Here is a 23088-nt window from a genome sequence, read left to right on the forward strand (position 1 = left end):
TAAAAAAGGCTTAAAAAAACTAAAATATTATAGTATGCCGTATACAGTATGTACAATAAAAAGGGTTAAGAACACTTTATATACAGTATATAATGTATACAGTATATATATATATATATAACCATTTTATAGTACCTCCTGATAGTCCGGCATATCTGATAATCCGGCACTACCTAGGTCCCATAGGTTCCGGATTATCAGAAGTCTACTGTAGCTTGTAATAATGTATGTTAAAATACCACTTCACAAGGGAAGTAAAGTATCAAATGAAGAAAGTAATTATAAGCAATTTCAATTTGCCAGAAAACAAGTCACCTCAAAGATAGTGGCAATGTATATATAAATGCCTGGGATTGTTAGAAGTGGTTGGATTAGGAGTTTTGACTAATCTATTGTAATGATGACAACTAAATTAAAGGTTGACACAGTGAATGTTGATTATGGTTAATAAGAAAGCACAGATAGGTCAAGTCTAAACTGCTCTTACAAACTCAGGGATTTTAAAAATGCCTAAATTGTTTTAGAGCACAAATCCTGTAAACTTTCACTGGGACTTTTGCTCCAATGCCATTTAGGTGTTTTTGAAAATGCCCCTCAGCACCTTTATGTGAATGGATCTTTGCATGCACAAGTGCATTAAAATGCTGCTGAAACATTCTTATATTTTCTTATTTAATGGAAGTATATCATCGTTTGGGGAACCAAAATATTCCGCACTGCAAATTGATACACATGTACCACAAAAAACAACACAGAATGTGTTGCACAATGCCATTAAAAAAATCCAAGAGGTTGTTTTAGCAATTAGCAACCAGATGCATATAAGGGCTGCTCCCTGGCCTTAATCCCTATGCCAAAGTGTAGGAAGCAAGGGAATCCTCAGTTCGCTAGGTAAATCAGAATGCCAGTAAAAAAGAATATATAGCAAGAACCAGTCCTTGTCCTTACTGTTTGTGTTAAGAGCAACTGTGAAAAGATTATTGAATTTTCTTTTAAATGCTGAGAAATGATTTGGAAATGAAAAGAAACACTCAATTAGCAAGGAGAAAATCCACTTGCCTCTATATTTAAGTTCATTGAAGTCCCAGATATTCTGAACATTGACAGGGTCAGCTGTACCCTTTGATGAAGGTCGCCTGACTGGAGCTTGCATCCGAAGCCTGGCCATCTCAAATACATCCATTACATTTTTTTCTCTTTTCCTGCTTGAAAAGTTTGTAAATCAAACATTCAATATGACTAACAGTTCCTCAATCGTAACTTTTTTTAACATGTCACTTGGTATTACTCTAGGTGAAGACTATTGCTTGTATATTGTATCCTGCCACTCAAAGAATAAAACTACCACAGTTTTGAAAATAATTATATTTCTCTGTGTGTTACAAATGGAGGCAATGTGGTATGTAAATCCGGTTAAGTTCATAATAATAACATGGAGATGAGCTGGATATTTCTATGACTGCTAAGTGATGACAGCTGCAAATAAAACAATTTAAAGGAGGAAAATGCAAAATTCATTTACTTAACCAGTGCAGTTCAAATCATTTTTTTGTAAAGATATATAGTACACTGGTAACTGTTCTTGGTATATTTTTGCAAAAGTAATGAAGTATTTTTGGCATGATACCTCTCTACAGCATTAGGCTATTATTGTGCAATTTGAAATGGTAAGATTCTAATGTATGCTTGAAGAAATGCAAGCACACAATAAACCAGAAAATAGCAGCTATTTGTTAGGTCATCTATTTCTTATATTTATGACATACAAAAGGAGAACTCTATTAGTTCAATTTAAATTTAGATAAAATGATAACTAGCATCAGCAATGTACTCAATAGGAGATATAAGAAGGATGTATTTTCTGGGTGCAAATACATACTTTACTGCAATCAATGCAAATGGGAGACCTGCTGGCACCAGAGATTTATATTTTTCTCTTAAAATATTAGGTTAAGAAAGCAATGGATATAGATAATAACCAATCAGATAATTTCTTTGAACAAAAATATATTAATATAATTTATAGATTACAAGGCCAAAAGGAACCACCGATCATCTACTCTGATCTCCTGAATAACAGAGATCACGAGAAGATTTACGTTGCATTGCTCAGGTCCTTGCATATAGCAAATTACTCTCTTTCTGTTTTATGAGAAACAGTTGCATTCCAGGCACATCCCATTGTCCTGGCACAACTAAACTGTGCCCTGCTTTAAGTTATGATAAGAGGAAGCTGCATACCAAATTTAGTGATCCTAAATCTTACCATTTAGGAGGAGTTCTTGAATAAACCAACAGAAAGACAAATTCTCTCAAATATATAGTAGAAGAATGGCCTTCCCTGAATTAATCCATGTTTATAATAGAGCATTTATCTTTTAGAAAATATGTAAGATTTGAACATTTCCAGTGATGAAGAATCTACAACAACCTTAGGTGAACTGTTCCAATGGCTAATTACCTAACTGTTAAAAATTTGCTCCTTTTTCTAATCTGAATTTGTGTTGCTTCACCTTCCAGACGTGAGATCTTGTTATACCTTTGCTTGTTAGACTTAAAAGCCCTATATTATCAAGTTTCTTTTTCCACATATCATATTGCTCTTAACCTTCTGTTTGACAAGCTCAACTGATTAAGCTCTTTGAATCTTTCCCTATAGCACATTCTCCAACCCTATTCTCTTTCCCTATAGCACTTCTCTGAACCTTCTGAAATTTACAACATTTTTCTTCAATTTTGGACATCAGAACTACACACTGTACTCCACCTGTGGTCACACCAGTGCTAAATACAGGGGTAAGAGAACCTCCATTATCCTACCAGATATTGCCATTTATACATCCAACAATTGCATGAAGCTGGTGGTGGGTGTCCTGCAGGCATATGTGTGGCCTGTGAGACATTTTGTTTACCATGCCCCATACACAGGGTTGCCACTTTCTGGTGGTTTCCATTCACCTAGGTTTTTTTCCCCCTTCCAGTATGGCTGAAGTGAGAACACATGAAGCAAGGGCACATAAAGTGAAGTGCATGCTGAATGCACACAAACTGACTAGGAGAGTGATGCCTCTACATCTAATCAATTCTAGGCACACAAGCACAGTTAGCAAAACTACTATACCCTAGCATGCCATCCTTGTTACAACAATCTTGCAGCACAGTAAAATGAAGGAGGGCCACTAATGCGGCCCATTCACTAGCGATTAGTGCATTAATCCCTTTTGGCCACACCACCACACTGGGAGCTTTTTAAATAGTGTTCCCCATCTTGTAAGCATGGCTACAGAACTGCCTAAATTATTCATTTTGCAGCATGCCATGCTCATCTATGGTGCTAAATAACTAACAACATATTACTGTACTATGAAACAGCTGGAACATTTTGTATGTAATCCTAATCCCATAAGTGTTTGCATATTTTTTCTTTTGTTCAAGTATATTCTGGCAGGCTAATACAGCTTTAGGCATAGTGTGAGAACTGGCTTTAGAAGTATACATTTAAAAAACTCTCACCTAGTAGTGGCTATGTCATCATCACTGGCAACATTGAGCAATTGTTCCTGAAGTCGTCGCTCTTCACTTCGGAGCTGTTTCCTCATCTCTGACAACTCATTTATCACATTCTTTCTTTCCTCTGGAATTTAACATCAATAATTTTTAAAAAACAAACATGTTAAAGGAACACTTTGGTTTGGCCACTTCAGAAATATCAAGTGCAAAAAATATAATGGTTGCTGCTACAACTAAGGTAATACACATGACAAAAATGCAGGAATGTCACTTTGTGTCTCACTATGAAGATTAAAATGTCTGTAGAATCGGTGCAAAGCTATGGAAATAGCTAAAAGCATAATCAAGAGCCATTCTTATTCAGAATACTGCCAGATTCAATCATTACTGGGTTCTGAAGTCTGTTATTGTCCAATTTTTAAGTAACCTGTCATTCTGACTCTACAAATTACACACATGACACAGCAAGGCATGAATCTGTGCTATGCCAGGAGTCCTAGACATCATGACACTGAAGTAATCCAACCAAACGCTCGTGCTCTACAGCTGATTTGCATGCAACAATTTGATTGGTTTTATGATGGTATGGTGGATTGCCTGGTCCAATTACCACAGTTCTTCAAACCGCTGACACGGCACCACAACCAACACACTCAATAAGAGCACCAAATATCAAAATAAAGCACTATTCTGACAAATCCCCTAACCCTCATAGAATTAGGGTTACAGGGATGCCAGAATAGTGTGCCCATTATTTCAAAATATATTTGAATCAGATATCCCGAAATAGCCCTGCTGTCTAGACGTAGCCCTGGTGTTCCTCTATGCTGGACACAGTCAAACCCCTGTTACTACAGTTAGCTACTAAAAGTTGCAGACCAGTACTTAAACCCTTCCTCTCTATGTTATGTCTTATGTGCCTACCAGATCTGACCTGATTAAAATAAGTTTCAGCAGAAAGTAAAAGACTATTGACCAGATTTTTAAAGGCATTCAGGCACCTAGAGATAGAGACACATCTCATCTCCATACAGCATGTGTTTGAAAATCACACTAAGCACCTACCTGCATCTCTAGGCACCTATGTATCTAGATAAAATGGGGCCCTGTGCTCTTAATATAAAAGTTAAAAAAAGTGTGCTTGTAATGAGTAACTTACAGTGAAATGTGTATACATAATATGAGTGAAGCCAAGTAATTGTAATGGGAGAGAGAACAGAGAGCTAGCTCTCAAATGAGGCTTAGTTTACACCAAAACCTAGCTGTATCTTTCAAGGCTATGAAAAATTTTGTGCTCTATGTGATATAGTTAAGTTATGCTAACCCAACCCCTATTGCAGATGCACCAAGATCAACAGAATAATTCTTCTATCGACTTAGCCACTCTCTCTCTCTCTCTCTAGGGGATAGATTTACTACAGCAATGTCTTTTGTCACTGTATTATGTCTCTGCACTATAATAATGTAGCTACAGATGTGCTACTGTAGCACCAGTAGTGTAGACACTTCCCTATACATATGTAAGTAATTTACACCAATGCAAATTAGTAGTAAAATGGTATCAAATGAAACAGTATCAAGTCACACCCACTTTGTGTTGGTATAAATTACTGCAAAGATGCAGCGCAAAAAATCTGTCCCTCTGCCACCAGAGCAGTAAGCACCAACATTGCAATGCTTGGTGCAGAGTCAGACAACTGCTCCAATTCTGGAGTGTTGACTCCATCAAGAGCACTTTAAAGCAGTTGCCATGCTCCTTTTTAGTTCTGGTTTGAAAGTTTTTCAATTGCAACACTTGTCACTTATACACCTTTTGCCCAAGCACCTAAAACAGATACTATGGGGATCGCTGATGGGCTCAGGCTGTTTGCAACTATTACAGGACTTGATTATAGAATGACTATGAGCCACCATTGTGACATGGCCGTGAAAAAGTCTAATACGATCTTGGGATGTATTAGGCGAGGTATTTCCAGTAGGGATAAGGAGGTGTTAGTGCCATTATACAAGGCATTGGTGAGACCCCATTTGGAACACTGTGTGCAGTTCTGGTCTCCCATGTATAAGAAGGATGACTTCAAACTGGAACAGGTACAAAGAAGGGCCACTAGGATGATCCGAGGAATGGAAAACCTGTCTTATGAAAGGAGACTCAAGGAGCTTGGCTTGTTTACTTTAACCAAAAGAAGGCTGAGGGGTGACATGATTGCACTTTTTAAATATATTAGAGGGATAAATACCAGGGAGGGAGAGGAATTATTTAAGTTTAATACCAATGTGGACACAAGAACAAATGGATATAAGCTGGCTAGTAGGAAGTTTAGACTTGAGATTAGACGAAGGTTTCTAACCATTAGAGGAGTGAGGTTCTGGAACAGCCTTCCAAGTGAAGTAGTGGGGGCAAAAGATCTATCTGGTTTCAAGATTAAACTAGATGGGTTTATGAAGGGGATGGTTTGATGAGATAACATGATCTTGGTAGCTAATTGACCATTCATTATCAGTGGGAAATAGGTCAATGGAGGGATGATAGGAGTTACTATAGAGAACTTTCTGGGTGTCTGGCTGATGAGTCTTCCCCACATGCTCAGGGTTTAGCTGATCGCCATATTTGGGGTCGGGAAGGAATTTTCCTCCAGGGTAGATTGGCAGAGGCCCTGGAGGTTTTTCGCCTTCCTCTGTAGCATGGGGTACAGATCACAGCTGGAGGATTCTCTGCATCTTTGGGTCTTCAAAGTATTTGAAGGCTTCAATATCTGAGATATAGGTGGGAGGATTATTCTAGGAGGGGTGGGTGAGATTTTGTGGCCTGCACTGTGCAGGGGGTCAGACTAGATGATCATAATGGTCCCTTCTGACCTTAAAGTCTATGAGGACTTAAAACCTGGAGATCAGTGGTGCCCAACCTGCAAGTCACATGCAGCTCACTGGGGCTCCACTTGCGGCCCACAGACACCCTCCTCGCCCTCCGCCATGTGTCTCCCACACTTGCCTCTCGCACACGGGAGCCCTACACTTCCCTCCCCCCAAACACTTTCAAAGTACCACAAATCTGCTGATACACATGCCATCCCTGCTCCTCCCCCTCTCTTCCAGATCTGGAATGCCACAAATCAAAAGATCAGTAATTTTTCCACTAGGCTAAAATATTGGTTAGAAAAAAAATCAAATAAAAATATTTGTGAATATTTTTAGCATCTAAAAGCATCTGTTTTTTTTTCCTCCACAAGATAATTAGTCAATATTAGAAAAGAAAACAAGAAAGAGGAGATTAACATATAGTTATACTATCATGGAATAAAGAGAATACCAACCATATGCACGCAACTGGTTTCTTCTAGCAGGGACTGGAGGAGACAGAACCCTAGATTGTGGAATATCCTAGCAAACATAACAAATACGTCATTTTTATACTTGACAGTAAGCAAGCACTTCAGACAGAAGAGAAATTAAAATGTACTGAACTTAAAAACTATCTGGTGAAGCTACTGGCAGGATGGGGGAGAAAGAATAAGAATCTGACAGTCTCTGGTCATCTCTATTTCTTAAAAAACTTGCTGTTTAAATAAACTGATTATATTAAAAATATTAAATATATTGATGATACTAAAATCATCATCATCATTTATTTGCACTATGGTAAAATCTATAAGTCCCTATCAAGGATCAGGGCTTAACTGTGCTATGTTACACAAACCTATAAGCAAAAGTTTGTTTCATTCTGGTTGGGAAGGGGAAGAGGGAGAAGTATCATACAATGTATCAACAACACTTTCAGACATTTAAAGCCTCGTCTGGTACTCTTTCAAAAAGTGTCTTTCAGTATGCTTTCTGAAAGAGTAATGAAAACTGATTTGTCTTGTCCACATTAACATATATACAATTTTCACTTCCAATTTGGAGAGACATATTGCTAAAATCCATTTTCAGCAATGACTCGTTAGTGTAGACTGTTTTTTAAGGTGGGCCGAGGATTAGTTTGTCTATTGCTTCATGGGAGTGGGGGGAGGTGAAATGGCAGCTATGAAACAAAAGGTTAGATTAGATGGAAAATTTGAGACTCTTCAGGGCCTATTATCTTATATATAAAGAACTTGTGGATATTGTCATGGAGTGCAAATTATTTATCGTATTTTGGATGAATGTCTGTGCTGCAGTTTCCCCTATGTGTAACATGATTAACTAGGTGGTGAAGGGGGGAGTTATTTACTTTTTGTTGAGACCCAGAGATGACTGATGCCTACCTGCCTGGGCCACCTTGCCCATGGAAATTCCCAGAGGACAACGACCACTGCAACAGCCAGAACATTTAGCACCTAGCAGTGAACAAGCATGGATGCCTCACCCAGGAAACCAGCTGGGTGTGACCATTTGAAGAACAAAGGACTATGGGAGGGGCCAGGTGAGGCTGTTAAGTGTGGGCTGCTGGAGGCAGGGGAGAAGCTGCTGAACTGGGATTCGAGAGGCAATGAGGGCTCTGGGACTGATTCAGATGAACTATGCTGTAATTTTCTGTTCATTGTGTTAACTAAGCATTTTCTACGCTGTATTCCTGACATCTCTGCATTTACTGAGTCATTTTGGAGTAAGTAAGTTGGGAGTGCATTGCTCCCTTTGGGTGTGTAAATTTCCCTCAAGTATCCATCACCATCCATGAACCATCACCTCCATAATGGGAAGTGATTATTCCCTTTTAGTCAGCATTGGTGAGGCTACATCTGGACTATTGCATGCAATTCTGGGGGCCCCATTACAGAAAGGATGTGGACGCATTGGAGAAAGTTCAGCAGAGGGCAACAAAAATTATTAGGGGCCGGAGCACATGACTTAACGAGGAGTGGCTGAGGGATTTGGGTTTATTTAATCTTCAGAAGAGAAGAACAAGGGGGGGGGGGGGGGGGAGGATCTGATAGCAGCCTTCAACTTCCTGAAAGGAGGTTCCAAAGAGGATAGAAAGAGGCTGTTTTCAGTAGTGAGGGATGGCAGAACAAGGAGCAATGGTCTTAAGTTACAGTGGGGAAGGTCTAGATTGGATATTAGGAAAAACTATTTCACTAGGAGGGTGGTGAAGTACTAGAATTGATTACCTAGGAAGGTGGTGGAATCTCCATCCCTAGAGGTTTTGAAGTCCAGACTTGACAAAGCCCTGGCTGGGATGATTTAGTTGGGTTGGTCCTCCTTTGGGCCGGGGGCTGGGCTCGATGACCTCCTGAGGTCTCTTACAGCCCTAGGATTCTATGATTCTATGATAACCTTGGACCCATTATCTTCGAGGACTCATGAAGGATGGACAAGTTCCCCAAAGACTGGAGAAGGACAAACATAGAAGGGAAGGTTACTCAACTTGTGCAGTAACTGGAGTTCTTCAAGATGGTTGTCCCCATGGGTGCTCCACCTTTGGTGCGCCAGTGCCCCTGTGCCCATGGTCGGCAGATTCTTAGTAGCAGTGCCCCTCTAAGTTGGCTGTGCACATGGAATGCTGGCATGTGACAGTTGGAACTATCACCCCATGTGCACAGCCAACTGCCTCCTCAGTTCCTTCTCTGACCCAAATGTAAATGGATCTGAAGCCGAGGGGAGAGGGATGGGTAGTGGAGCACCCACGGGGACAACCATCTCGAAGAACTCCAGCTACTGCACAAGGTAAGTAACCTTCCCTTCATCAAGGAGTGTCCCCATGGGTGCTCCACCTTAGGTGACTACAAAGCAGCGTCCGTGCTTGGTGGTGGGTTCTTCGGTGTGAAAGCTCAGTAGCTGCAAGAAAAGTTTGCCCAAAGCACGCGTCTGTATCGGCAAATGCCTGAATTGCTACCCTCTTAAAAGGTCCTGGAAGGATTTTAAAATCATGTATGAAAGCTAAAAGGTATGAGGGGAAAGGGAACAACTGCTCTATGTGACTGAAGCCGGCAGCGGTCAGAGAAGAACTGAGGAGGCAGTTGGCTATGCACATGGGGTGACAATTCCAACTGTCATGTGCCAGCATTCCGTGTACACAGCCAACTGGAGAGGCACTGCTATTAAGAATCTGCCAAACATGGGCGCAGCAGCGCTGGCACACCTAAGGTGGAGCACCCACAGAGACACTCCTTGAAGAAGAACTTATATTTAAAAAGGGGGAAACAAAGAAGACCCAGGAGATTATGCTCCAGTTACCAGGAAAGACACTGAAACAAATTACCAAATAATCAATTTGTAAGCACCTGGCCTAGAAGATAGTGGAATGACAAAAAATACTTAACATGGGTTTGTCAGAAAGAAAGCATGCCATGCCAACTTACATTTCATTCTTTAACAAGATTATTGGTTTTGGATAGGGGACAAGGAAGTTGCAGGTGTGATATATTTTGAGTCAGACTTTCTATACAGTTCCATAAGACAGTCTCATAAGCATAGTAGAGAAATATGGTCTCATTGTAATTAATATAAGATGGTTGCAGTACTGATAGAAGAGGAGTTATCAGTGGCTTGCTGTAAAACTGGGGAAGACATATCTTGTGGGGTTTTGCTAGGGATCTGTCCTAGGTCCAATACTATTTAATATATTCATTAATAACTTTAATAATGGAATGGTGAATATGTTTTTAAAAATCTTCAGAGGCCACCAAGCTAGAAACAACTGCCAGAACATTGGAGGACAGGATTAGAATTAAAAAGGACTACAACAAATTAGAGGACTGGTCTAAATTCAGCAAGATTAAACTCAATAAATAGAAGTGCAAAGTACTGCACTTAGGAAAAAAATCAAATGCACAACTAGAAAAGGGGGAATAACTGGCTAGGCAGTACTACTGCTGAAAAATATCAAGGGGTTAAAAGTGGATAAATTGATGCAGTTGCAGACTACTCATTCTGGGGTACATCGAAAGTAATTCATAGGTAAGACACCAGAGGTAACTGTCTTGTCCTACTCAACACTGGTGATGCTGCAGCTGGAGCACTGAATGAAGTTCTAAGTACAGGCTTTCAGAAAGATGTGGACAAATTAGAGAGGGTCTAGAAAGGAGCAACAAAAATGGTAAATGGTTAAAAAAACCTCACCTATGATAAAAGGTTAAAAAAAAAAACCTGAGCACACGTTTAGTCTTGAGAAAAGAAGATTGAGGCCTAGAATTGTGAAATCCTCATCAGAGGAGGTTTTTAAGAACAGGTTAGACCTGTCAGTGATGACCTAAGATTATTTTGTCCTGACTCAATGCAGGGAGACTAGCTCTCCCAGAGTTCTTTCCAGCCCTATATTTCTAAAATTCTATCATGCAAGGGAGAACTCGAGAACTTACAATTATCAGTTCAGACATAGGCTGAACTATCTTAGCAATAAAGCCATTTCATCATCTCAGTTACTGCCTGTATATATTTTATATACAATAGAAAAGTGATTATTGACCCCTTCAGAAAGAACATATCCAGAATACATATAAGAATTTAGACAGAGTAGATGATTTTTAAAAAATACTTTAGAATTCAAAAGTATGGCTATGGCAAGATCATCACCAATTATTTGACTGTTATGTCAAAACTATAAGTAACTGATTACTGATAAATTAATAAACTACCATTTGTACACTAATTATTACATTTGAAATATAAATAATCGTACTTCTGTGTAATAAGATATATGGCTTTCAACAGTAGGAGGCCTCTCTTCTTTCTGCAAAAGCTTGTTCCGAAGAGCAGGAATGACAGGAGAAGTTTGCCTTGAAAACTGGAAAAAAAAAAATCAAGAAAATGTACAAGATTGTAACAAGTTTCCTATTAATTCTTAGTACTTCATTTTAAAAGAAGGACCTGGTTAAAATAAATACTTATTCTAATTCTACATAAAATGTTTTAATACATTCATCAGCTGTATTTTAATATCCTTTCATTAGTTTGGACTGTACTTTTTTATTTTTAGCATTTATATATTTTGCTTTCAACATTTAACCGTTTGCTTTAACACAACTATTGTATACATAGCTACACTATTTAATTTACATGATAAAGTTTTCAGCCTTTGTAATTAGTTGTTAGATGTATTTTATACTCTACTTATAGTTACTTTTTATAAAATGTATGTAAGTTCTAATTATTTAGTCAGCTAACTAAAAGGTTTAAAAATAAATCAGATATCCTTTTTTCCCTCTAGTCAAATTACCACATTTTTGTACAATATTAATTTATGACAAATTGAGACACTGTCTATATAATCTATGATTTCTGTGTGAGCTCATGAACTCTATGTATCTATCAGGATGCAAACTCAATTTTGAATGTGCAGGCATTTGCCTCCTGTTTGCCTCCACGTTGAGATGAAATTCCAAAGGCTGGTGGCAAACAAAGAACAAAAGAGGATCGATCACTTACTTAAAATGTTGACCCACTGAAACGTAATTGCTTTAGACCAGTGATACTCAGTCCACGGCTCGTAAGCCCCATGTGACTCTTTTGAGGTATAACCTGCAGCTCTTTAAGGCTTACTCCCAGAATGCTGTGAAAGTTCATGCATAGCATTCCTGGAAAGAACCCTCCCTCTTTTTTCCCCCACCTTCTGTAACTGCTAAAACTAGTATTCCAGTTAAAAAACAATTAAAATTCTTTGGACAATCATCCACATTCTTCTTGTAGACATTAATACTGCCTGCTGTGTGCATGAAATTACACATGGCAAAAAACAGTGAAAAAATGCAAGTAGAATGATAAGTGCAGACCCTTTAAAGAGGAGTGGGAACATGAGTATTTCTTTGTGGCTAGTACTGGAGCGAAATATATCTGCTTAATATGCAGCAGTTCCATTGCCCAATTCAAACAATCTCATTTTAATTAGACATTACACTACTACTTATCCGAACATCAGCATTGATTTTCCACTGGGAAGTGAACTCAGAAAAGAGAAACAGGGCATACAGTAGTCATGTGGCTCTTAATTACTGGTAGTTGCAAATGAGTATCACTGCTTTACACAATAAGATAGCCCCTACCCAGGAGATGCTGTTTGTCACAGGAGAGGATGCCTTATAGTAATCCAGGGAAGTTGACAAGACTGGAAGCTTTTAAAAAGTGATAAGCTAATTTACTGAGAGTCTTTTCTCATTTTTTCCAGATAAAGATAAGGAAGAAGCAGTACACAGGGTTTCCTGAGACCCTTCTGAATACAGATAGCTAGAAGGGATATTGGGTTTAGGATGCTTGTTGTATTACATATTATCTGCAATCTCTTGTTCTTTATCTGTTAATTAAAAGAGAAATAATGTGTTAAATGTGGGGCAAAGCATCAGTTTTGATGCAGATCCCACACAATCACATGCTTTCAGAGAGAACTAAACTATGAACCAGAATGCTTACACGTTGGGGAGGGATTCTGGGATGGAGTAGAGTCAAGGAAATCTGAAAGGTCAGTACACTACACACAAAGGGGGCTAGGCAACTACACAGAGCATGTTCTATCTCTCATGAGACAGTGCTGAGAGCATGGCAGTGACTGGATTTCCATTTAAATTCCAGAAGGTTTAAAACACCTGGGGATTCAGAGGCTTAAATTGTTATCACAGGAGTATACTGGGAGGACAGCAGGAGGCACTCACTCATAAGGCAACTCTCTTTCAATTTAGTTAATGTCCACTACTATTAAATGTGGAGGTTTTCTTACATTACTCATAGAAGAGGAAAGGAACTGACTAAGATTTTTAGACCCTAACCAATCAAATTTCAAATGTAAAAGGATAATAAGCTATTATGCCCATAATTTATCCTACTGTATTTTCACTTGCATCCGTATGTCACCGAAGTATAGACTAAGTACACTATGAAAGACTTAGTTCAACCAGGCAGCTAAGCATACAGAGTATAATGGAGACATGAAAAATCTAATCTACAACTCCCATGAGGCACCACAGATACACTTCTATTTTGGTTTTTAATATTTTTGCTAAAAAACCAAAATTGTCCATGAGGGGAAAATTTTCCAACAAGCTACACTATGTGTATACTAGTCCTTAACCATGATGGCAATACGATCAAGGCTAACTTACACTACTCTGACTCAATCCTTACATAATGAGCTCAAAGAACCCACACCACAATTCATCCAGAAATTTTAGAATAGCATCAAATCATTCCCCAAAAAACTCTAGGAGAAATTCTATTTCATCCCCCACAAATCCACCTGAGCATCCTTCTAAATGCTTCCCAAGATATACAAACAAGAGAACCCAGGCAGATCCATCATATTTGGCCATGGCTCTCTAAGGGTATGTCTACACTACAGCGTTATTTTGAAATATCTTATTCAAAATAGTTATTTCGAAATAACGCGTCTACACACAAAATGCATTTTGAAATAGCTTTTTGCTATTTCAAAATAGCACGTCCACACTGAGTGGATGCTGAATTGGATTTAAGGCCGGCCGGAACTAGGCCCGGAACAACATCAGGTCAGGAGTTAGCTTCAGGCAGCAGCCACAAAAAGTATCTGAGGCCTGTACTTAAAGGGATCCCCCCTGGACAGCCAGTTCTCAGGTTTCCCTGCTTGCTTGCCTACCTCACTGGGGGACAGCAAAGCATTTTGTCTCTGCCCTCACTCGGGACACCACAGCACTCTGCAACATGGAGCCAGAGCTGCCTCTGGGCACTCTGATGCTTCTCTTGGACGCGCTGCTGCGAGCCTGGCTGCACTTTCTGCAGGCTGCCATCCGGGAGGTCCATCGGGGAGCTGTCAGTATCCAGGAGGCCCTGCGGGAGAGCTTCCACCCTAAGGAGCACTAAGAGCATCCCTGGTCTGCCCCACTGGGGGCTTGTGCCTCATTCCTCCCTCACGTCCTTCCACTTACCCCTCCCTAACTCCCCTTCCTGATGTCAAATAAAATACATGTATTTTCATGAACACAAACTGTCCTTATTTAACAAAATGGGGGGGAGGGAGAAACTCTGGTGAGACTGGGGAAAGGAGGCGGGAGTGGGGAGAAAAGAGGGTGGGAGAGGGGAGGGGGAAACCTGGGAGGAGGAAGCTGGGAGGGGGAATCAAGGGGAAGAAGAGGGAGGGGAAGCTCAGGGCTCAGGGTTGGGGGTCTCACCAGACCAACTTGATTTTCATGCAGACCTGCTCCTGGGTTTGCATGTGGCCTTTGATGGCCAGACTGGCAGCTATCCTGCCATAGACGGCCACGTTCCTCCATCTAGTTCGGAGATCATGAACATTGGGGGCATCCCCCCCAAACCTGAATAAGGTCCATGATCTCCACCCTGGACCAGGAAGGCACTCACCTTCTCTGGGCCCTGGCAGGATCCTGGGAGCTGGCAGTCTGCTCCTGGGGAGCAGTGGAGGGCTCGCTGCCAGTGGCTTGCTGGCTCATGTTTTGGGGAGGGCACTGGGTCAGGGGCAGTGACTGCTGGCTCTGGGCTGGCAGGCTTGGAGCTGGCACAGGCACTATGGCCAGAGTCAACCCCTTTAAGGGCTCCGGGGAGGGGGAGGGAGAGGAGTGTTCTTGGTTGAGGCTGGAGTGGCCACCAGGCCCTCTATTTCGATAGAAGTGTCTACACAGCACTTATTTCGAAATACAGGCAGTCCCCGGGTTACGTACAAGATAGGGACTGTAGGTTTGTTCTTAAGTTGAATCTGTATGTAAGTCGGAACTGGCATCCAGATTCAGCCGCTGCTGAAACTGACCACCAGTTCTGACTTACATACAGATTCAACTTAAGAACCCCAAGTCAGCTGCTGCTGAAACTGATCAGCAGCTGATTCCAGGAAGCCCGGGGCAGAGCAACTGTGCCTCGGGCTTCCTGTAGTCAGCGCTGGTCAGTTTCAGCAACGGCTGACTTGGGGACGTCTGGGGCAGAGCAGCTGGGGTGCTGCTGGGTTGCTCCAGTAGCACCGCTCCTCGGCGCTACTGGACCAACCCAGCAGCACCCCAGCTGCTCTGCCACAGGAGTCCTGATTCAGCCACTGCTGAAACTGACCAGCAGCGGCTGAATCAGGTCGCCTGGGGCAGAGCAGTTGGGGTGCTGCTGGGTTGGTTCAGTAGTGCCCAGAGCGGCGCTGCGGGACCAACCGGCAGCGCCCCAGCTGCTCTGCCCCAGGGTCCACAACAAAAGCCTGGTCTGCTGTGGGGGGGCACACTAGCTGCGCCCCCCCCCCCAGCAGACCAGGGACACAGGGAGCAAAGCAGCAGCGGGGGGTGCCTCGCCTCTGAGGCTTTGCTCTGGCCGGACCGCTTTGCTCCCGGTGCCCCTGGTTTGCTGGAGACGGTCCCCAGAAAAGGCAACCTAAACTTGCTCACAGATTTCCACTACTTTAACAACCATCTTTGACCCATCAATGTTTTCTAGTACATTTCCACACTAGCATCAACTTCCTGGAAACTATGATCAGCTTCAACAATGAAACTCTACAGATAATCATATAAAAGAAACCCACAGATCACACCTACCTTCACAGATCCAGTAACCATCCTAAGTATAGCAACAAATCTTATCTCCAGCCGCAGAATATGTTCTGAGGAGAAAGTCTGGGATATATACCTCAATATACTTAAAATCACCTTCACTGAGGATACTCCACCAGAGATTTAGATTATAGAATGGGACTCCCAAATTACCCAAAAGAACCTCCTTCAATTAAAAAAAATTGCTCCAGTTTCTTGTTACCTTATTTTTACTAAAGACCAACCGAGGTCTTTACACTTATATTGTTTTTATTAAATGCCGCTCTTGAATTAAATGGAAAAGGGATTGAACCTGATCACACACATACATCTACACCCGTGGTCCCCAACACGGGCATTTCAATGCGCCCGCCAGGTGCTCGGGGCTGGCCTGGCCCCAGGCACACGGTGCACGGGCGCTTGCGGGGGGAGCGTGCTTGGCGGGGGGAGCGCCGGGCGCATGGCACTTGGCGGGGGCGGGCGCCAGCCCCGGGCACTCGGCAGGGGGAGCGCCGGCCCCGGGCGCGCGGCATTCGGCGGGAGGGAGGGAGCGCCGGGCGCGCAGCACTCGGCGGGAGGGGGGCAGTGCCGGCCCCGGGCGCGCGGCACTCGGCGGGGGGAGCGCCGGCCCCGGGCGCGCGGCACTCGACGGGGGGAGCGCCGGCCCCGGGCGCGCGGCACTCGACGGGGGGAGCGCCGGCCCCGGGTGCGCGGCACTCGGCGGGGGGAGCACCGGCCCCGGGCGCGCGGCCCTTGGAGGGGCCCCCGCCCCCGGGCGTGCGGCTATGGGGGGGCCCCGCCCCCAGGCGCGCGGCAGGGGGGGCCCGCACCCGGGCGCGCTAGTGTCCCCGCCCCCTGGCGCCCGGCGGGCAAACGGCCACGCCCCCTGGCGCCCGGCAACCTCAAAAGGTTGGGGACCACTGATCTACACACTCATATACAAACAAACAACCCCCATCTTGCTTTTGCTTAAAGTTACCAATCTGTTGCTCCCATCAACTCACTGGCCCGACTGGGGAGGAGCGGAGGCGTCTCTCCATCTGGACCAACGCTCCGATCTTGACAAAACGAGACCCGGAGATTCATGAAAGATGTCCTATCTTTTATAGGATTTTTCTCCCATTCAAGTCTATACATTTTGCTGCATCAGTTCTTAATCAATCACCATTTTAACATCTGTTTATCTGGAAGTCATTCTTCTTTGCCAACTCACATCACTATGTTGATGCCTCCTTCCCAGTGGTATTTCAAGGCTGTCTTTTTATAAAAGGGTGCTTGCTCTTGACACTCCAAGGCCATCCATAATATCCTTCATCAGTCTTGTATTGGGCCTCAATTTATGGCACCTTGATGCCTCTTCTCCAAACACCCACATTCCAAACTCATTCACTTCCCCTCCCCAGAAACTACACAATCATTTCCACACATGGCAAAAGGGATACAACTGTCCATAGAAAAGGTATTAATTGATTTTAATATAAAGAGAATAATAAAATATTCATCATATTTTCTTTATAGCACAATCTATATTCTAATTACTTCTAAGAGCAACAGTGTGATCATGCTGAATCACAAGAATCCTTCTGATCACACTCACACTCACACAATGGAATATTACAGAGCTTAAAAGGTTACAAAACCTACATTCACATTATACTGAAACTTGCATTGGGTGGAGGCTTTACACAACATTTCTGATTTCACATCATTAGGTGTCACCTACCATCCCACATTGGAACCTATACATAGTATCATTAAACAATTACAACCCATAATCAATGCGGACCACATCTGGAAAGAAATCTTCTTCAAACGCCCTTTTTCTGGTCTTTAAATAATTCCCTTATCTCCAAACTCATCCTCAGAAGCAAGGCCCCCACAGACCAACACAAAGCTTCAGCAGAGCCTGCCAGAACAACAGATAAAAAGCCTACAGATATATTTCCACTACTACGAAAATCAACAACCCCCACAATACAGCTTTCAATATCAATGGGTTCTATATGTGCCTATCCCAACATGTAGTATACCTCTCCAGTGCACCAAATGCCATATGGGTCAAATGAGCCAATCGCTGCGCTCTCAAATTAACTTATCAAGAAAAATGACAAATCACCAAAATACCTGTACCTCAGAACGTCAAATTCTAAAGCCCATAGAATCATAGAATCATAGGACTGGAAGGGACCTCGAGAGGTCATCGAGTCCAGCCGCCCCGCCCTCAAGGCAGGACCAAGCTCCGTCTACACCATTCCTGACAGATGTCTATCTAACCTGTTCTTAAATATCACCAAAGAGAGAGATTCCACCACCTCCCTTGGCAATTTATTCCAATATTTGACCACCCTGACAGTTAGGAATTTTTTCCTAATGTCCAATCTAAACCTCTCCTGCTGCACTTTAAGCCCATTACTCCTTGTCCTGTCCTCAGAAACCAAGAGGAACAAATTTTCTCCTTCCTCCTTGTGACACCCTTTTAGATATTTGAAAACCGCTATCATGATTCATATTCATCATTTATATAGGTAGCTGTAATATTTCATACAAAGCATGCCATGTAAGGTATAATACAGAAGATCACAATCTGCTGAAACCCACAGTTCTGTCAAAATGTGTGTATCATTTGTGAGTATAAAGTTATGACATTGTGCTGTTTCGTTGTTATTGAAATATGCTGTAAATCTGTTAACAGGATGAAAACCATCCCTGTCCACTTTGGTGTTTCCCACCCATTAATCAACTTTGTGCCTCTATTATGCAAGCCCCACACAATGGGAATGGCTTAGTCACTGTGACTTGAGCACTGGTTGAGCACTGTGACTCAGAAAAGGCCACCAGAACATGCCTGGGCTAGTTTCTGCTAGGAATGTTAAAATGTGTTTATTTATGTAACTGTGTAACTGCTGAAACGTTCAGTTATTACACATTTACACACAGTGCAGGGGGAGGTGGCTCCTGCAGAGCCACTACCTCTTCCCCACCGCTGCTACCTCTCTATCAGAGGCAGCAGCACAGTGGGGTAGGTGACTCCGCAGAGCCAGGACGCATGGGGAGCTGGCTTGAAAGTCAGCTCTCTGCATACACAGGCTTATGCCTCCCCCTACACTGCTGCCTCTGATACAGAGGCTACAGTGTGGCAGAGGAGATGGGGAAGGGACTGTGTATAACTGTGCATGTTAACCGATGAGGCGAGTTAACTGTGTGCACAGGTACATGCTTTTATTCCTAGTGTCAGCTGGGTACATGGGACAAAAGTCTAAAATAAGGAACAGGTGCAGGATGAGGGAGCCTTTCTTTCTCCTACCCACCTATGCTGGAAACAACCAGGATTCTGAGAATATGAAGATCAGAGGAAACTACTCCAAGCTTCAGGAGGGAAGTCTGGGTATTAAGAATTTTAGTATCTAGTGGGGGTGAGAACATTCCTTGAGCTAAATATTATCTAGTGTGATACAGTTTAAGATTTAGATTGTGCACTTAAATTTACTTTCTTTGCTATAATCTCTTTCCTTTTAGGCTTACCTCTTACAATCACTCAAAATCTATCATTCTGTAATAATAAATCTGTTTTATATTTTATAAAAAACAATGTATTTTGCTTTAAGTGCTTGGGAAACCTCTGCTTATTGTTCAAAAGCTGGTACATTTCCTCTCCACATTAAGGGAGGAACAGACTAGGTAATAAATTTATACTGATCAGGCTTCTGATCAGGGCAAGATATTATAGCTCTGGGGCCTAGGGCGGGGGGAAGCGGTATAGAGGAGGAGATTTGGCTGGTGCCTTTTTTGTGTAATTCATAAGAGGCTTTGCGTACCTTGATACAATTTAGCTGGGTGTGGAGCACCACCTACTGTTGTGATGAGTGGTAACAGCTTCCAGAGGAGTTTGCTGTTTATCACCACGGGTATGTCTATACTACAGAGAAGATTGAAGCTGCTGCCGTCAATCTTCCAGGGTTTGAATTAGTGGGTCTAACGAAGATATGCTAATTCGAACTCAGAGGGGCACTCCAGTCAATGCTGGTAGTCCTGCTTACACAAGGAGTAAGGGAAGTCAAAGGGACAGTGTAGACGGTGTCAAAAGTCGAGTTAAGGTACTTCTACTAAAGATATGCAACTTCAGCTACGTTAATTGTGTAGCTGAAGTTGCATATCTTATCCCATAGCATAGACATACCCTAACTTAACGTAGTTGGAGACAGCCCAGGCTGGAGAGTGTAGTCGTCACAGATAGTACTCCAGTTCTAGGTTGTACCCCAGGTATCCTGTCACAGTGGGATACCTCATTCAATGCACTACCCTGTCAGCTCTAAAACACAAAGGAAACCTGCACAATTCTTTCAAAAGATGAGCCTAAGAGTTTCAATTCATAACTTTGCTAGACACTAAAAAATCGTGGAGTCAAGAACAACACTGTATTTATGGATATTTACAATATCAGTAACCCACCCTTTGTCCTATGACTCAGAGGGGTTACGTCCCACTTCACTTTGAATGGTCTCTTGCAACAGGTGTTAATTCCTTATATTAAGTAATCTGTTCTGTCTTGTATTTAGCTGTGACACTCTAAGCAACATTCCCAGATGTGAAGATCTTTGTATAAGCATGAAAATAAGTCTCTCACCAACAGAAGCAGTTCCAATGAAAGACATTACCTCACTCAACCTGTCTCTGTGCATATAATAGGTTTTCCTGTCAAAACTTGCCATCATTGCTAGTATTGGTAGATAAAAAGGGAGCACTATTGAAGACAGTTCCTTCAGCAGCTGCTAGAAAACAGTTGTAGTTTCTTGCCATGATTCAACTTTTCTATCAATTGTCTTCCTAAATATAAGTTAGAAAATTATATTTAGATCTTAGAAAATCCTTAAAGAGTACCACCTTTTTTTCCTCTTCCATCTTAGCTGTTTTTTCTTGCTCATAATATTGCCTAAGTTGTTCATTCTGTTTTTCTTCCTCTTCTTTCTTCTTTTTTTCAGCCTCTTTTCGCCTTTCTTCAGTTAATCGAATTAGCTCTTCATTTTTTAATCTTTGCTGTAAAGGGAAAATTGTAGGTGAATAAAAACAAAAATTATTTTAAAGTCTTTATATTTTACTTGAGAAATTAAAATGATATCCGAGCAGCAAATATCAAAAGAAAAACAACATGGTCAAATTAACAAAGTTTTCAGTTTAGAACTTTAAGGCGTGGCTAATCAACTTGGGAAGCCTTGGGGGCCACAATGACACTCTCAGCTCATGCCGAGGGCTGCTATTTAAGTGTAGTTGCATATACATGAAAATATATGCAAATAGCTTCTTTCACACTGAAGGGCATGAATACAAAGATTAAGGCAAAACTACACAACACACAGGCTCCATTTAAGTCAGTTCTGCTACTGCTAATAAAATGCAATATTTACCCGATTTCCACCCATATGACAGCACTTTTAGGGTGCATCTACACTGCAGGGCTTAACTCTAAATAAGCTACATAAATTGAGCTACATCAATTGCATATCTTATTTTGAAATACGAAGCATCTACACAACACTTATTTCAAAATAGAGCACTCTTCCTCTGACTGCCCTTATTCCTCGTACAATGAGGGCTACAGGAGTCAGAGTGAGAAATCCTTCAGCTTGACAGTATTTGGACACTATTTCAAAATAACTGCCCAGACGGTCTGGGTGCTCTCTTTTGAAAAAGTGGCTCGCTTTTTCGAAAGAGGCTTTTTCGAAAGATTCTTTCGAAAAAGCCTCTTTCAAAAGAGGCTTGTAGTCTAGAGATGTACCCTGACAGTCCAGGAATTTAACTACTAAAATGCATATCAACAGAAGACCATTATATTGACTCACCATTGTAGAGCGTGTTCCCAGTGGAGGCCAAGCTCAAAGGATCCCACCCAGGGGCTGCATATTGAGACCTGTGTAAACCCAAACCGCACCACGGGCCACAGGGCGTAAGTGGCCCACGGTTTGTGTGTTGAGTAGCCCTGATCTAAGGTCAAATCCTGGCTCCAATGAAGTTAATGGCAGAACAGCTCTCCCCCTCATTTCAGAAAGATCAGAATTTCACTTCTTCTGCATTGGTCTCATTTAGAGCTCGATGGAGGCTCAAATAATTACCACTTTGTTCAAAAATAAGTATTTCAGGCTTGTCCAAAAAGAACAGACAACTTAAAAAAAAAAAAAAAAAAAAAAAAAAAAAAAAAAAAAACTTCTGCAATAATCCCCCCACTACATTTACAAGTATTTCTAAAGTCTTGTGCAACTAAAAGACCAGAGGGAAAAAAATCTGTCCATATTTTTCAGTTTATTTACTTGGTCAATTTGCCAGTACAGGCAGTCCCCGACTTACGCGGATCCGACTTACGTCAGATCCGCACTTACGAACAGGGCTTTCTCGCCCCGGAGCTCGCAGGCAGCGGTCCTGCCACCTCGACCTCCGGGGCGAGAAAAGCTGCTCCCGGTGCCCCATGTCTGCTGGGGACTGTCTCCAGCAGACCAGGGACACCGAGAGCCAAGCCCCGCAGCCGCGGCAGGTTCCCACGCTTCTGAGGCTTTGCCAGAGCAAAGCCTCAGAGGCGCGGCACCCCGCTGCCGCTGCGGCTTTGCTCCCCGTGTCCCTGGTCTGCTGGGGGGGGCGGGCACAGCTAGTGTGCCCTCCCCCAGCAGACCAGGCTTTCGTTGTGGACCCTGAGGCAGAGCAGCTGGGGCGCTGCCGGTCGGTCCCGCAGCGCCGCTCTGGGCACTACTGGACCAACCCGGCAGCACCCCAGCTGCTCTGCCCCAGGCGTCCTGATTCAGCCGCTGCTGGTCAGTTTCAGCAGCGGCTGAATCAGGATGCCAGGGGCAGAGCAGCTGGGGTGCTGCTGGGTTGGTCCAGTAGTGCCCAGGAGCGGTGCTACTGGAGCAACCCAGCAGCACCCCAGCTGCTCTGCCCCAGGCGTCCTGATTCAGCCGCTGCTGAAACTGACCAGCACTGACTACAGGAAGCCCGAGGCAGAGTTGCTCTGCCCCGGGCTTCCTGGAATCAGCCGCTGATCAGTTTCAGCAGCAGCTGACTTGGGGACGCTTGGGGTTCTTAAGTTGAATCTGTATGTAAGTCAGAACTGGCGGTCAGTTTCAGCAGCGGCTGAATCTGGATGCCAGTTCCGACTTACATACAGATTCAACTTAAGAACAAACCTACAGTCCCT

General features: G+C 42.7%; 1 protein-coding gene across 6 annotated transcripts in view; it reads right to left on the minus strand.

The window, feature by feature from the left end:
* Positions 1–23088, minus strand: part of CSPP1 (centrosome and spindle pole associated protein 1) — a 174670-nt gene that overhangs the window by 44149 nt on the left and 107433 nt on the right. For 4 of the 6 annotated variants that reach the window (XM_075920580.1, XM_075920579.1, XM_075920578.1 and 1 more), the window contains 5 exons: positions 20790–20942; positions 11108–11212; positions 6825–6891; positions 3514–3634; positions 1060–1205 (listed from right to left, as the gene is read on the minus strand). In XM_075920580.1, the coding sequence (XP_075776695.1) occupies positions 1060–1205; positions 3514–3634; positions 6825–6891; positions 11108–11212; positions 20790–20942 (592 nt within the window). The remainder of the gene's footprint in view (positions 1–1059; positions 1206–3513; positions 3635–6824; positions 6892–11107; positions 11213–20789; positions 20943–23088) is intronic. The other 2 variants (XM_075920582.1, XM_075920581.1) reach the window with 1 other exon arrangement.

Source organism: Pelodiscus sinensis, chromosome 2 (genome assembly GCF_049634645.1).
Source record: "Pelodiscus sinensis isolate JC-2024 chromosome 2, ASM4963464v1, whole genome shotgun sequence".
NCBI classification, from domain to species: Eukaryota; Metazoa; Chordata; order Testudines; family Trionychidae; genus Pelodiscus; species Pelodiscus sinensis.